The 13,317-nt window shown below is 39.4% G+C and overlaps 2 protein-coding genes across 9 annotated transcripts in view; one reads left to right on the plus strand and one right to left on the minus strand.

Moving 5' to 3' along the window:
* LOC117611102 (uncharacterized) overlaps nucleotides 1-13,317 on the minus strand; it is a 144,429-nt gene that overhangs the window by 26,047 nt on the left and 105,065 nt on the right. The gene's annotated exons all lie outside the window — the stretch shown is intronic.
* On the plus strand, nucleotides 176-11,105 carry LOC143305602 (uncharacterized). Its single transcript, XM_076689787.1, is given in 8 exon segments — nucleotides 176-419; nucleotides 3,632-3,708; nucleotides 3,710-3,815; nucleotides 3,818-3,990; nucleotides 3,993-4,013; nucleotides 4,608-5,256; nucleotides 10,420-10,554; nucleotides 10,834-11,105. Coding segments are annotated over 8 exon segments (1,677 nt in total).

Below are 13,317 nucleotides of genomic sequence, written 5' to 3' on the forward strand. Positions count from 1 at the left end.
TGTTTATTTAACAAATATGCTGTGTGCTTCTAAATTTATGTATTGTAACGTGGTGTGATGTATGCCCCCTCCGTTACAATCGCTGCGCTCCTCTCACCTACCTCTCCAACATTAAGATGACCCCTAACCCTTCCCTTACCTTACCCTTTTCTCCCTGCCCACCGGTGTCGGGCCGATGGAGGCGACGGAAAGGACCCAAACGCGGACAACCCCAGAAGGAGCTTCGAGGCCGGCGACAGACCCCCAACCCCTCCCAAGAAAGGGAGCAACGTTGGACTTCAAAACCACCAGTCCAAGCAGCCCAGACGACGCGACGGCGGAAAAGAGCCCACCTGGAGCCATCTGTCGCCGAGCCCGAAGACTTCAGCCCACACCCGTCACCACCGAAGATCCGTCAGCCCCATCGACCCCGATTACCGGTACATCGATAAATCGATAATCGATTTATCCCAGCGCCGGAAGAGGCCCCCAACCTAGCCCATCCCCTCCTCAAAAATATCCCGCGATGGGCTCGTCGTCGCTGCTGCGACCCCTATCATTCCCGTCTACAATTATCTTCCAACGCGTAACGTAACGAACTTCCTGAGAACCCTTCCCAACCCTGAGATCTCCCTTCCCCCAACAATCCTCCTCGCGTACTCCCCCACGAAGTATTGTACGGACGTCCAGGAAGTGCCACGAAATCCGTCCCCTGTAAACTTCTAATCTTCGTTCCTATTCTTTAGTTGCCACTGCGAGTGGCTGGCGCCCAACGAGTAATCGAGATTATTCATTGCAATTGTAACGATTATAAGATTTTATATTGAGTGAAGGTTATAGAGTGAACCCCCGAAAGGGTCACAGTATAATAGAAGTATTTAGAAAAATATATTTGTATTCTCTTTTTTTATTGATAATGTACTATGCTTCATTAGAAAAAAGGATTTTCATTTTTAGTTAAAACATTATTTTTCTAATAAAATTTTATCTCTTCAAATTAATTATATCATGTTTGTTATGATTTGAATCCTTTATAAGCTTCAAAAGTAATACTCATAACAACAAATGTATATGGCTGATTGGAAAAGTACGTTATCCAGTAATCGGTAAGTCCCGAGATTATCGAATCCGGTCAACACTAATAAAAATTTGTGAGGTTGAATAATTGTTTAAGAAAGGTTAGTAATGTATAATACGACATAAGAGTGTGATCTCAGACAACGCGCGTGCAATTTAAAACGTTTTAATTTTATTTGTTACGCCCCGGCGGAAAATAAAAATTTATCCGCCTTGCGTCCCTTATCAAGCCCTTTGGGTTACGAGAATACTTGGCCTTTTATTTGACCACAAACTTTTTTGGAAAGCCCATATTAAATATCTAAAAATTGAATGTATGCGCAGAATGAATATTATTAAAGTAATATCGTCCCTTAATTGGGGTGCTGATAAAACAGTTATCTTAAAGACCTATAAAGCGCTAATAAGATCTAAGTTAGACTATGGTTCTATAGTTTTCTCTTCTGCAAATAAGTACACCTTGAACTCTCTAAACGCTATTCAATCTAATTGCATAAGACTAGCCTTAGGCGCTTTTCGAACAAGTCCTATTCTGAGTCTCCTAGCTGAAGCTGAAGAAAAACCCTTGGAATTTAGAAGAAGGGAACTTAGCTTGACGTACGCTATGAAGCTTTCAACTACACCTACAAATCCTACTTATAATAATGTTTTCTTGACCCGATATAATAGAAAATATGATGCTAAACGCTCTCATCCCAAATCCTTTTCCCAAAGACTTAAAATATGTTTAAATGATATTATAATCCAAGAAGTTCCGCCAACAATGCACATTTCTATGTTGAGCGTTCCTCCCTGGCTAACACCCTGTCCTATAGTTGATTTATCGTTATCTGACTATTGTAAAGAACAAACCAACGATGTTACTTATAAAAATCGCTTTTATGAAATTATCCGGATCACATTCAAATCTATACTGATGGTTCTAAGTCTGATGAAGGGACAGGATGCGCTATCATATTTCCGAATGACTATAAATTACATAGACTCCATGATTATGCTATATATATCGTGGTCGCTAATGACCTTGCTGTTCATGCGACCATTATAAATAAATAAATAAAGTCGCAACGGTAAATTTTGAACAAGAAGAACGTTCTCGAACGAATATTGCTACGGATACAAGAACGAAATTCGAATTAATAGTGCCCCGAAATTATTAATTAAATCTCAGGACATTGTATGCCATTGTAATTTTCCAACGAACAACTTGCGTTACACCCGCAATTCGCATTACTGGTCAATTTCTTTCCGAACGAATAATTGTCGATAAAACCGATTGATAAGCCAGTTCACCGATTATTAAACCTGTATAATGGTTCGTCAATCTTCATAATTCGCGCTAAAATTCTTAATTATGCTATTTTATATTGAATATTGAAAGTTAATTATCGGGTAAGAGTGATCTGGAAATTGTAGGGCGTAGAACCACCGAAAAGCCGTTAAAAATAGATAGATGACTAATAGAGAAGGAATACAAGATCTAAAGGTTGGTTCAGACACGGCTAGTAATTCAGTCGAGTGGGGAGTAGGTACTTACAGTAAAATGTAGATATATGCAACGAAAGATTGGCTGGATATATGCAACATATCGAGACGCTCGAACCGAGACGCTCGACGAGGAAGCCGTGTAATACGATCCGAACCGTTATATCGGTGTGACTAATACTAATTCAACGATAAAACTCTTTTATTTTTAACTTTCTCTTAATGAAACTTTTACTAACGCATTTGTGAGATTTTTCTGTTTAACCCCTTGCACTATGCGAAAACTCGGAAAAGGCCAGGCCAAACACGGGGCGCCCGAATGGTGGGGATAGGAGCCGAGCGGCGCAGACAGAGTAGAGTGTCGGAACTTTGAAACATGATATTTTGTGACTGAGTGCGAGAGAGACTAGTTCGAAATTTCAATCACAAGTCAGATTCGTGATATTTAAGTTTGGCCTAAAATTTTCATCACGAGTCAGACTCGTCAAAATAGTGCAAGGGGTTAAAATGATAACAAACACGATATAGTTTGAATTATATTCATTTATTTATTTATTTATTCTGAATATGCTGCAGAACTATTGACTGCAAATTAGGTGCTTTATAATGTTAGGAACAGCCCGTGATTTCCATGAAACCGGACAGTTTCTTCCTATTGAAAATTAAAGTAATTTACAAGCTAACAGTAATTTTCAGTAAGTTAACAGTAAGTTTCATTTTAAAAAAGTCAAAAATAAAAAAGTTTTATAATTCAATTAGTATTAGTCACACCGATAAGTTTCGGCTCTTTCCTTTGATCATTGGATCTCTCTCTCTCTCCTTCACTGTCTATCCCTTTCTACGTTCACGCTTGGCTGGTCGTCGCGTGTAACCCGAGATTCGACACCTCGGCTGGATATATACAACGTCTGGGTCCCAATGTTTGTTGCATATATCCAGCTTTTACTGTACTACTAAACCGTTTAGTTCATAGAAAAATGTCCGGACTAGTACAGTTGAGCTTTGAAAATCAAGAGTACAAGACATATCAGCGAGAGAAATGTAGAGGCAACGCCATCGTGCAGCATTAAATAGTATGAAAAAGTTGAAGTTGAAGAAGAAGCGACAAATGAACGCGTGTGGGTTAGGCCCTGGATAAACCGAAGAAATTCATTGGGAATGTCCAGTTCGTTCTCTTTTGAAAGAGTTGGCTGTAGAAGATAAAGCAGAATATTTTAATACTCTTCGAATGACCGAAGAATCATTTAATATATTATTAGAAAAAGTCACCGAAAAAAACAGCGAAAGGACACACATATTAGAAGTGCAATTCCTGCAAAAATAAAATTGCAAACAATCTTGTATTTCTTAGCAACAGGATGCAGTTTAAGGACGCTGCAACATCTGTTTAGACTTGGAAAGTCCACCATTTCCGAATTTATTCCAGAAGTGTGTGAAGCTGTTTCTAACAATCACTAAAAGATTTTATTAAGGTAAGAAAATAAATTCAATTGTTCATTATATGGAAAAATATTTATTTTTCATAATTGTAAAATGTTCTTAACAATGCAGTGCTTAGAATATCATTAGATATTGCTTGCACTTGATTCGTCTGCCTCTGAGAGGCAATGTTCTCTAATCGTGTTTGTGTTAAATACGACTGAATCTGTTGTTGAGCTTTCAACGCCTGTTCTATTGGCATGTTTTTTAGTTGTAAGCCAACATTCTTTCCAAATGCCTCAAATTCATCTTCTTCTACAGGCGCATTAATAACCTCTGTTATGCTCTTAAGCTTCTCTACAATGTCCCTGATACTTTCCTTTCTCTTTCTCTTTCTGGCAGGAGTTGCAGTCACATCCTCCTGTGAAGTGCATGGCTGTGCTGTACTTTCAATAGTTCCTTCCACATTTGTGGTTGGTATCTGAATAAGTCCCATATATAAAACATGACATTTTTATTCTTCATTGCTAATTTAAAAAAACGCAACATTGCTAAACAAAACAACATAAAACAAATAGAAATGTGCAATAGCAAAACGAAACACAACCCAAAGCATTGCAAAAAGTATAGATTATTGTACTTTTCAGGTCCCAGATGAAAACGAGTGGAAATGCATTGAGAATGGATTTAGAAAAGAATGGAACTTCCCTGGATGTTGTGGAGCAATTGATGGAAAGCATGTAGCTATTAAAGCACCTGCTGATTGCGGAAGTTTGTACTACAAGCAGAGCAATAGCATTGTTCTGATGGCTGTTGTAGACCACAATTACTGTTTTAAGTATATAGATGTAGGATGCAATGGAAGGATTTCGGATGGAGGGGTGTTCCGCCACTGTAATCTGTATCAGGCATTAGAAAGTGGCATGCCACCAAGCAATCATTTTCTGGTCGGCGACAATGCCTTCCCAATGAAGGAATACTTATTAAAGCCTTTCCCTGATTGTCGACTGACTGTTAAGCAACGAGTATTCAATTATCGCTTGTCGCGTGCAAGAAGAGTTGTGGAAAATGCATTTGGGATACTAGCAAGTAGATTTCGAATATTCGAAAAGCCAATGCCTTTTTGTCCAGACAAAGTAAGCATTATGGTGAAAACATGCTATACGTTACACAATTGGTTGCGAGTAAGTGCACCGCAGCACGTACATTCTGTCGACGCTGAAAATTTCGAATCCGGTGGGTTAATTCAGGGCAGTTGGAGGTCTTCGCAACCACCGCTTGGATTACTTCCATTGGGTAGGACGTTAGCCAACGTTGTTTGTCTCATGCGACATACTGCTCCAAAATTCGAAGCAGTTAGCATTTCCTCCTTTAAAGCTCTCCATAAATCTGAATCGTTTTGCTCTCTTGTGTTCGTTTCTATTATTGTACGATTTTTTGCATTGTCAGCAAGCTTTTCAAAATGTTCCTTGCGAAGTTGAAGCAGCATATCACTCGGAAGATCTGGTCTTTACGAGTTTGGACCATAATATTTATCCGTTCCTTGCACTGGCTTTAATTTCCTTGTCTTACCATAGGTCATTCTAAATTGTTTCGTTTTCGCAACTTTTTTTTGTCGCCGTTCCTCCAATCTCTTTACTAGTGGCGGAACGGTTTTACACATGTTCTTATGCATTTCTGTAAGTACTTGTTGCGTATTGTATTGCGTAACAGCTCCTGCAACTCTAGCATTGTAGGAACCTCTTGCACCAAAATTAATACGTTTTCCACCAATCTCTTTGCAGATAATTGAATTGAAAGTTTCTGCGGGATTGTTTGTAACATTCATTAACAAGCTATCCGAATAGCAGCTGAGGAATCGTATGGCTTTCTCGACTTCGCTATACAGACCCAACAATTTCAAAGATGGAACGTAATTTTTCTCAACTCTGTTTTCGTCCGGCATACACGTATGGTTGCGGCTATTGCACTCCTTATGCTCACCAAATATATGGCTAGGAATACTTAAAATGTCCTTCTGAAGTTCTCTAGCTTTGATATGCTGAGGTCCTTTTTCTTGTTTTCGCGCATTGACTGCTAAAACAACAGCTCTACGAATATTTAAAATACTTTTTTTAATGATATTTCGGTATGCAACATAGCCACGAGCTCTGTGACCCTTCGTTTGCGTATTCTCCGCAACGTGTCTCAACTTCTTACATAAATTACGAAGTAAGTGATTGGTACACTCTACTTTTCTAACAGTTACTTTTTGTTCTCGGTAAGGTCTGTTATTCACAATAGTATGATAGACGTTGCTATCACCATCGGCAACAACCGTTCTATATATCAAGCCATGCATTTGAATGCTGCAATTGAAACCTTCAGCAATAGCATCACTTTCCAGGGTGATCCTCTCGCTACGCTACCCAAAGCAAGTGCCGCCTGAATAGAATGTGGTAGTCTACATCCTATTTCTATCATCGCTTACATGACTGTCGAGGCCCCTGCGGCGAGGACGGTTGTGTGCGTGGAAATGTGTGTTCTGAGCAGAAGAGACCCATTTAAACGTTGCGGAAAACAGTAAATTTGTATATATTTACCTTTTTATTTTTACATCAAATGCTGGAAATGGTCCCCTCCAGCGTCCAAACATTTTTGAATTCGTTTTTCCAAATTATTGAACACTAAAATCAGCGTATCTTCGCTAATATTTTGTATCTCTTGTTTTATATTCGATTTTAATTGTTCTCTTGTCTGTGGTTTATTGTGGTAGACGCGCCCTTTAAGGAAACCCCACAAGAAAAAGTCTGGTGGGGTTAAATCTGGTGATCTGGGAGGCCACAGATTTTTAGATATAATCCTGTTATCGAAATAACTTTCGATTTCCCTCATTGAAGCGTCAGAGGTGTGGCATGTTGCTCCATCCTGTTGGAAGTATCCTTCTGCCAATTCGTCGTCCGTTAATTCATTCACAAACTCTTCAAAAATGGAATTTATATATACATGTGAATTGACGGTTGAATTAAAAAATATGGGGCCAATAATTCGTCGTCTCGAAATACCACACCACACTCCTATCTTTTCAGAATGTAGAGGCGCTTCAAATGTTTCGTGCGGATTTTCAGTTGCCCACCTTCGTGTGTTTTGCGAATTCATATAGCCGCTTAGATGAAACCATGCTTCGTCCGTAAACCAAGTAACATCTAGGATATCTTGTCGTTCTTTAATAAAATTTCCAAACCAAGTGCAGAATTCAACACGTTTTTGATAATCGTGCGGCTGTAATTCCTGAACCGCAGAGATCCGATAGGGATATAAACGTGCCTTTCTTGCCGCTCGTTGACAACTTGTATACGGCACGTTCAATTCTTGAGATAATCGTCTCAATGAGGTGGATGGAGCCTGCAATAATTGCGTTTTCACCGTTTCCACAGTTTCTGATGTCATTTTGCGCCCACCTGCATGCTGGTTATGGACACTTCCAGTGGTTTCAAACTTATGAACTACTCTTAATATACATGTTTTTGATAGCACTGTGCCACCATAAGTGTTTGCAAATTGTTCTTGACACACCGTTATCGATTGCATACTGTAATATGTACGAATTATAAATAGCGCTGTTCAATGGTATACATGTTTTTAAAACGAATCGCTTTGGCTCACTTCAAAATCACACTACGGACGCTTCAACACGAATGATTCTTGGGACAAAAATTTGACCAACGAAATGCACTTAGGCAATAAAAGAGAAAGTATGAATTCATTAGACAAATAACCACCACCGTTCAACCGGTCCCTTGCAGGTAAAAGGTTACCCTCGAGTGCCTACACGGAGCTTCTATTTTTATCCAGATGTGCAAGGAAGTAACAAACTCGTACATCATTTCAATTTACACGTACAGCGTAACCATTAAGAACATATTCTGTTTTCCGCAACGTTTAAATGGGTCTCTTCTGCTCAGAACACACATTTCCACGCACACAACCGTCCTCGCCGCAGTGGCCTCGACGGTCATGTAAGCGATGATAGAAACAGGATGTAGACTAACACATTCTATTCAGGCGGCACTTGCTTTGGATAGCGTAGCGAGAGGATCACCCTGTACTAGAACTGGCATAACGATCATAATCTTTATAACATTTATGATGTTTTGGGGATTTAGTTTTTCGTTCCGCTATATCACATATTGTGCAGTATTTATTTCATATGCCGATAAACAGAACTTTTCCTGTGCGGAAACCTAGAATGGCACCAACACCGGAAAGTGAATTATAATTCGTACCATACGATCTCTTCATCCAGCTACCATCCGCTATGACAGTTATGTACGGGATACCGTCGACGACTTCATTGTTTTCAGAAGCTAATCGTCTTTCTTCTTCACCTGCTGCCTGCATGGTATGCATTGCGCTTTTCATAAACTCATCGACAAGTTTTTCACGGTACCTGCGGTACGTCGTTTCAGCCATGCAGGGCATGTTTAGGGCGGCGCATAATTCTTCTAATTGTGCATAGCCGATTCCGACTGTAACAGTCGCGGTCGTCATGGCCTCATTTACATTCGTTATATCTGAATGCATAGGTTCCGACCAAACAGTATCTTCGTAATTGCACATTTGGCACTTGAAGAAAAACTGTGTCAGACACCCATGCTGGCGACTACCGATCATTTTCCAATCGCGGAAATGACATTCAATACCTCGCGCATGATTGTCGAACGTTCTATGTATTTCATGTATTTCTGGCACATTTTCCGAAATACGTCCCACATCAAAGTGTCCGACGCCTACGACGAAATTGTCGTCGCTATTGTCCAGGACGTTTTGTACAGTGAGTCTCTCACTTGTACATTCGCATTGTACAACGACAGTTTCATCGTTTTTGCGAAGGGCGTTTTCTGATAAGATGCGCCCCACATCGTTATTTTCGCGAAGGGCGTTTTCTGATAAGATGCGCCCCACATCTTTTACATTATTTGGGAAAATTGAAGGATTTTTATCAGACATATCTGTCTGACTATCGTCCTTTACAGTTTTCCCAAAAGATTTTAGTGGTACATTATATTTTTCTTCGAAAACTACAGCAGCGTGAATCTTCATTGTCGACGATTGCCGTTGTTTCTGTCGCCTGCAAGGTAAAACGCATAAAATTATAAATATTTATAGGATAATTCATACAAATTACTGAAATGTATAAATCTGAAACACGTACAGTTTTCTGTAACCACTTTTCAGGGAGAGTTTTCTCCCTATACGCAATCCTTTACGAATACTACCTTTTTGATTTCCCATTTGTGTTTATTTTTTTCACAAATGCTTGGAAATTTTTTGAATAATATGTCTTCTACGTTACCGTGAAGACGTCTTATTGATAGAAAGAATTAGATGACAACGCGGGCCATGGCAACGCGCTTCGTAGATGTGAAACAAAAACGAAACGCCAACGCTGTCGCGTTTTCTAATTTCACTGGCATCGACAGTTCAACGAATGCTACGAAGGAGAGAGGAAGGTAGTGCAATCGAAGATGGAGAAAACCGACGGTAAGTGTTTCTTTTTATCTTTACTTCGCGGGTGTCATTGATGTCTTTCGTACATTAAAATGAGTTATGTGCATTCTTAAAATTTCATCGAGATCGGTCAATGCATTTAGAAATTATAAGTAAATTTCAGATAATCGCCTAAGAACAGAAGTAGTTACGTTCGTGGATGAAGAGCCACGATTTTCAGAAATTAATTACTTGTAACTTCTCAGTGTATTGACCGATCTCGATGAAATGTTCAGTATACACATAACATATTTTTTACAAATATTATATCAGTAGAACAGCAAAAATACCTTGAAGAAACTGGAAAGCGATCATTTTGACCCCTTTGGTAGTTCTAATGTCAAATTTGCATCACAGGCTGAAATAAAAAATTTTAAAATTGTCTTTTTTAGACGCGTCTCCCCGAGACAATGAAACAGACCACTATCCCAACGGTTTCTGCAACAATTATTGCAATAATTGTTGGAATAATCGTATATTATATTGTCTCGCGGACACGCGTATACACTTTTACTATTTTATTCCAGATTTAGAATAATTGTAATTTTATATCTTAGTAAAGTATAGCTCATCGTCAAAGCTCGACAAAATTTGCACTTTTCAGCGCACAGCCAACGAACCGTTAGAGGCTCAGGAGCGTATCACACGTAAACATATGCTGACAATAGCTTTCCACCCCACCTACGAGGTACTATTATCGATGCGTTTTTTGCCAGCATACGTTTACGAGTGATACGCTCCTGAGCCTCAAACGGTTCGGAGGCTGCGTGATGAACGTCGCGGCAAGGGGAATAGCGGTAAGCGGAGACAACTGAAAATCGGCTGAAAAGTGGAAATTTTGTCGAACTCTGGTATAGCTTATCGAGAAACCGAAACTCATTTGATTCAATTTCAGGTACATATTACCCATGTTTTTCAATTTGTTTTCAGATGGTGAAGATAAAAAACCGGAAGAAGCGGAGCCGCTGTTGCAGCCGCAACAGCTGCTACAGCAGCAATCGTTGCAGATGCAACAGAATAAGACGGAACTTGCTACCCTGCGGCAGCAAATACAGGAACTAAAGGGCGAAAGGTAACATGCTGGGCTTATCGTAAGTCATTTTTTTGCGTTCATGTTCATACGTTATTTCTGCTATTGTTTATACATAATATCATAATCGCATATCATAGCCGCAGCACCAGCCGCCGCAGCCACAGCACCAGCCGCCGCATCTGGCCTATCCGGCGTATCAGTCCCCATTAGCCGGGCTCCTACGCGCCGGAACAGCCAACCGTAAGTCGTTTTTTTACGATATTTCTGCTATTCATTGTTTATGAATAATAACATTATATTTATTTCTCCAGGTATACAGGCGGTTATTCCGGCAACGCCGCAGAGAGGCAAGAACAGCGGTTGTTCCGGCAACGCCGCAGAGAGGCAAGGCGGCTGTGGCGGCAAGCAATGTGCCGTGACGGTTGCGGCCGCGGCCGCAGTCACTGCCCCTGCAGCGGCCCGTGCGGATGCACGCAGAACTGCGGCGCGGGCCGCAGTAGCTGTACTTGCTGCTGCGGACGGCACACTTGAAGTGAGTACGACGATAATATCTGTATATGTAATAATGACAAAGATAATATAAAAATATGACTTGTTTGATTTCAGGAAAAAATTATAAAATGACATTTTATTTTATTATTATTATTATTATTAGTATAAGTTAAAATTTTTATACATTTAAATATTCTTGTTTCATTTTATTTTATTATTATTATTATTAGTGTAAGTTAAAATATTCTTGTTTCATTTTATTTTATTATTATTATTATTAGTAAAATATTCTAGTTTCATTTTATTTTATTATTATTATTATTAGTATAAGTTAAAATTTTTATACATTTATATTCTTGTTTTATTTCATTTTATTATTATTATTATTATTATTATTGGTATTAATTTTTATAATAAATATTTTCATTGTCTACTTACATTCTTGTCATTTATTCCCCTATTACTTATCCTGTGTACTAACGATGTACATACAGGTACATTGGCGATTTCATTGAAAAGGATAAACTAACCTTAGGCATTCGATTGGTAGGAATTCGGAGTACAATATCAGGACATATTATAAAACAAATAACTTTAGATATTCGATTTGTAGGAATATTCTTCCCCTGGTTATGTTATATTACAATAAATGTATATATAATATTTGGCTGAAGGAGTTAGATCATTCATACATTTCCTAGGTGATATATGCAGTATCGTATTTTATACTTTGGCGGTGACATACATAATATAGCTATCGTAGCATCCGTGTGTCATTTAGGTGTGACGTAGCATAGCATGCCGTTAGTTGGATGTGATAACTGAGGTGGCGCTGAAATCAGTTTCTGTTCGGCCTAATTTTCGATGAAACGTTGACTGCTTTACCAACGCGGAATTTCGAGTTCGGCCTCGACGCTCGCATCACCTTAAGGGGGTAGACACGGCATGTAACCTCTCCGATTCGAGACGTCGGTATTACAGCAGTTTTTTCGTTGGGCCTGGTCGAGCCACTTGCGTGGTCTGGTACGAACTTGAAAGGTTTAATTCTCAGCTAGCGTGCGCGCAACACGATCTAGGAAGGCAACAGCGCCTCAAGTATTTTTACAAACACATTCAAACGCTCATCTCGACAGAGGCATCGCGACGATACGCCTGAAGAACGAAAGCGAAACATTGCCGGGTCTTTAGAGTGAGATGTACGGTGATCGTGCTATCCTTCTTTCAACCCAAATGATAGAATTGTCCCGCTCCGATAAATTCTGACTGACTGAACGCGTGGATTTTATATAGCGCACCGTAGCACCCCTCGCTGCTGAAAAATATATGCCTACTCTAAAGAACCGAAGGAACGTTCAATCTGAGAAATTTTTTAGAAACAGTTATTAACTTCTTTAAATAAATATTTTTTAATTAATAAAAATATACAGGATACGTCATGCAATTTCTGACGGGTTATATCTTGAATTTGGTAAGAGATAGGAAAAAGCTGTTTATGTAAAAGTTCAATAGTATTGTTCCGTTCAATCCGCGGCATACTAACGCGTGACAACCACGCGCTCTTGCGCCAAACAAACCAACCACCGTCCGCTCGCACTAACGAAGCGCTCGCGGTAATCAGAATCATTTAACCATTCAACCGATTAACACCAACGCTCATATTCAAACGCACACCAACCCAACGGCCTTTTAGTTACCAAGTATTCAAGTTTTCGTTACAAGTTCTTTGTGTTAAGTTCTAAGGTTTCAGTTCTGTATTTCGTCATTGTGTCTGTTATATTTGTGAATTATATACAATAATCGTTCATAATACGGGTTCTTCATTTCAACCGATTCCAACTACGACTCTCCTCGATCGTCAGTTCTTTCGGTAAAGGCTTCCAGCAACACAATCATCCATCCGCACGAAACAAGTATGATAATGTCTATTTTTCTGTGATTTCATTTTCTCCGTGAATGCAACGATGCACTCAAAAAATGCAAATCCACTTTTTATTTAAATGGAATTGCATTTTTTTTTTACTTGTGTCAACTCCTTGAAACATTCTGCATAAAAAAGTACTATGGTACTATTAGAACTAATAAATGAAGGGACCTCGCGTCTACATATACAGTAAAAGCTGAATATATGTAACAGAGATTGGGAACCAGACGTTGCATACATCCAGCCGAGATGTCGAATCTCGAATTAGATGCGACGACCAGCCAAGCATGAACGTAGAAAGGGACAGACAGTGGAGGAGAGAGAGAGAGGTCCAATGATTAAAGGAAAGAGCCGAAACGTATCGGTGTGACTAATACTAATT

Source organism: Osmia lignaria, chromosome 8 (assembly GCF_051020975.1).
Source record: "Osmia lignaria lignaria isolate PbOS001 chromosome 8, iyOsmLign1, whole genome shotgun sequence".
In the NCBI taxonomy this organism is placed as follows: Eukaryota; Metazoa; Arthropoda; class Insecta; order Hymenoptera; family Megachilidae; genus Osmia; species Osmia lignaria.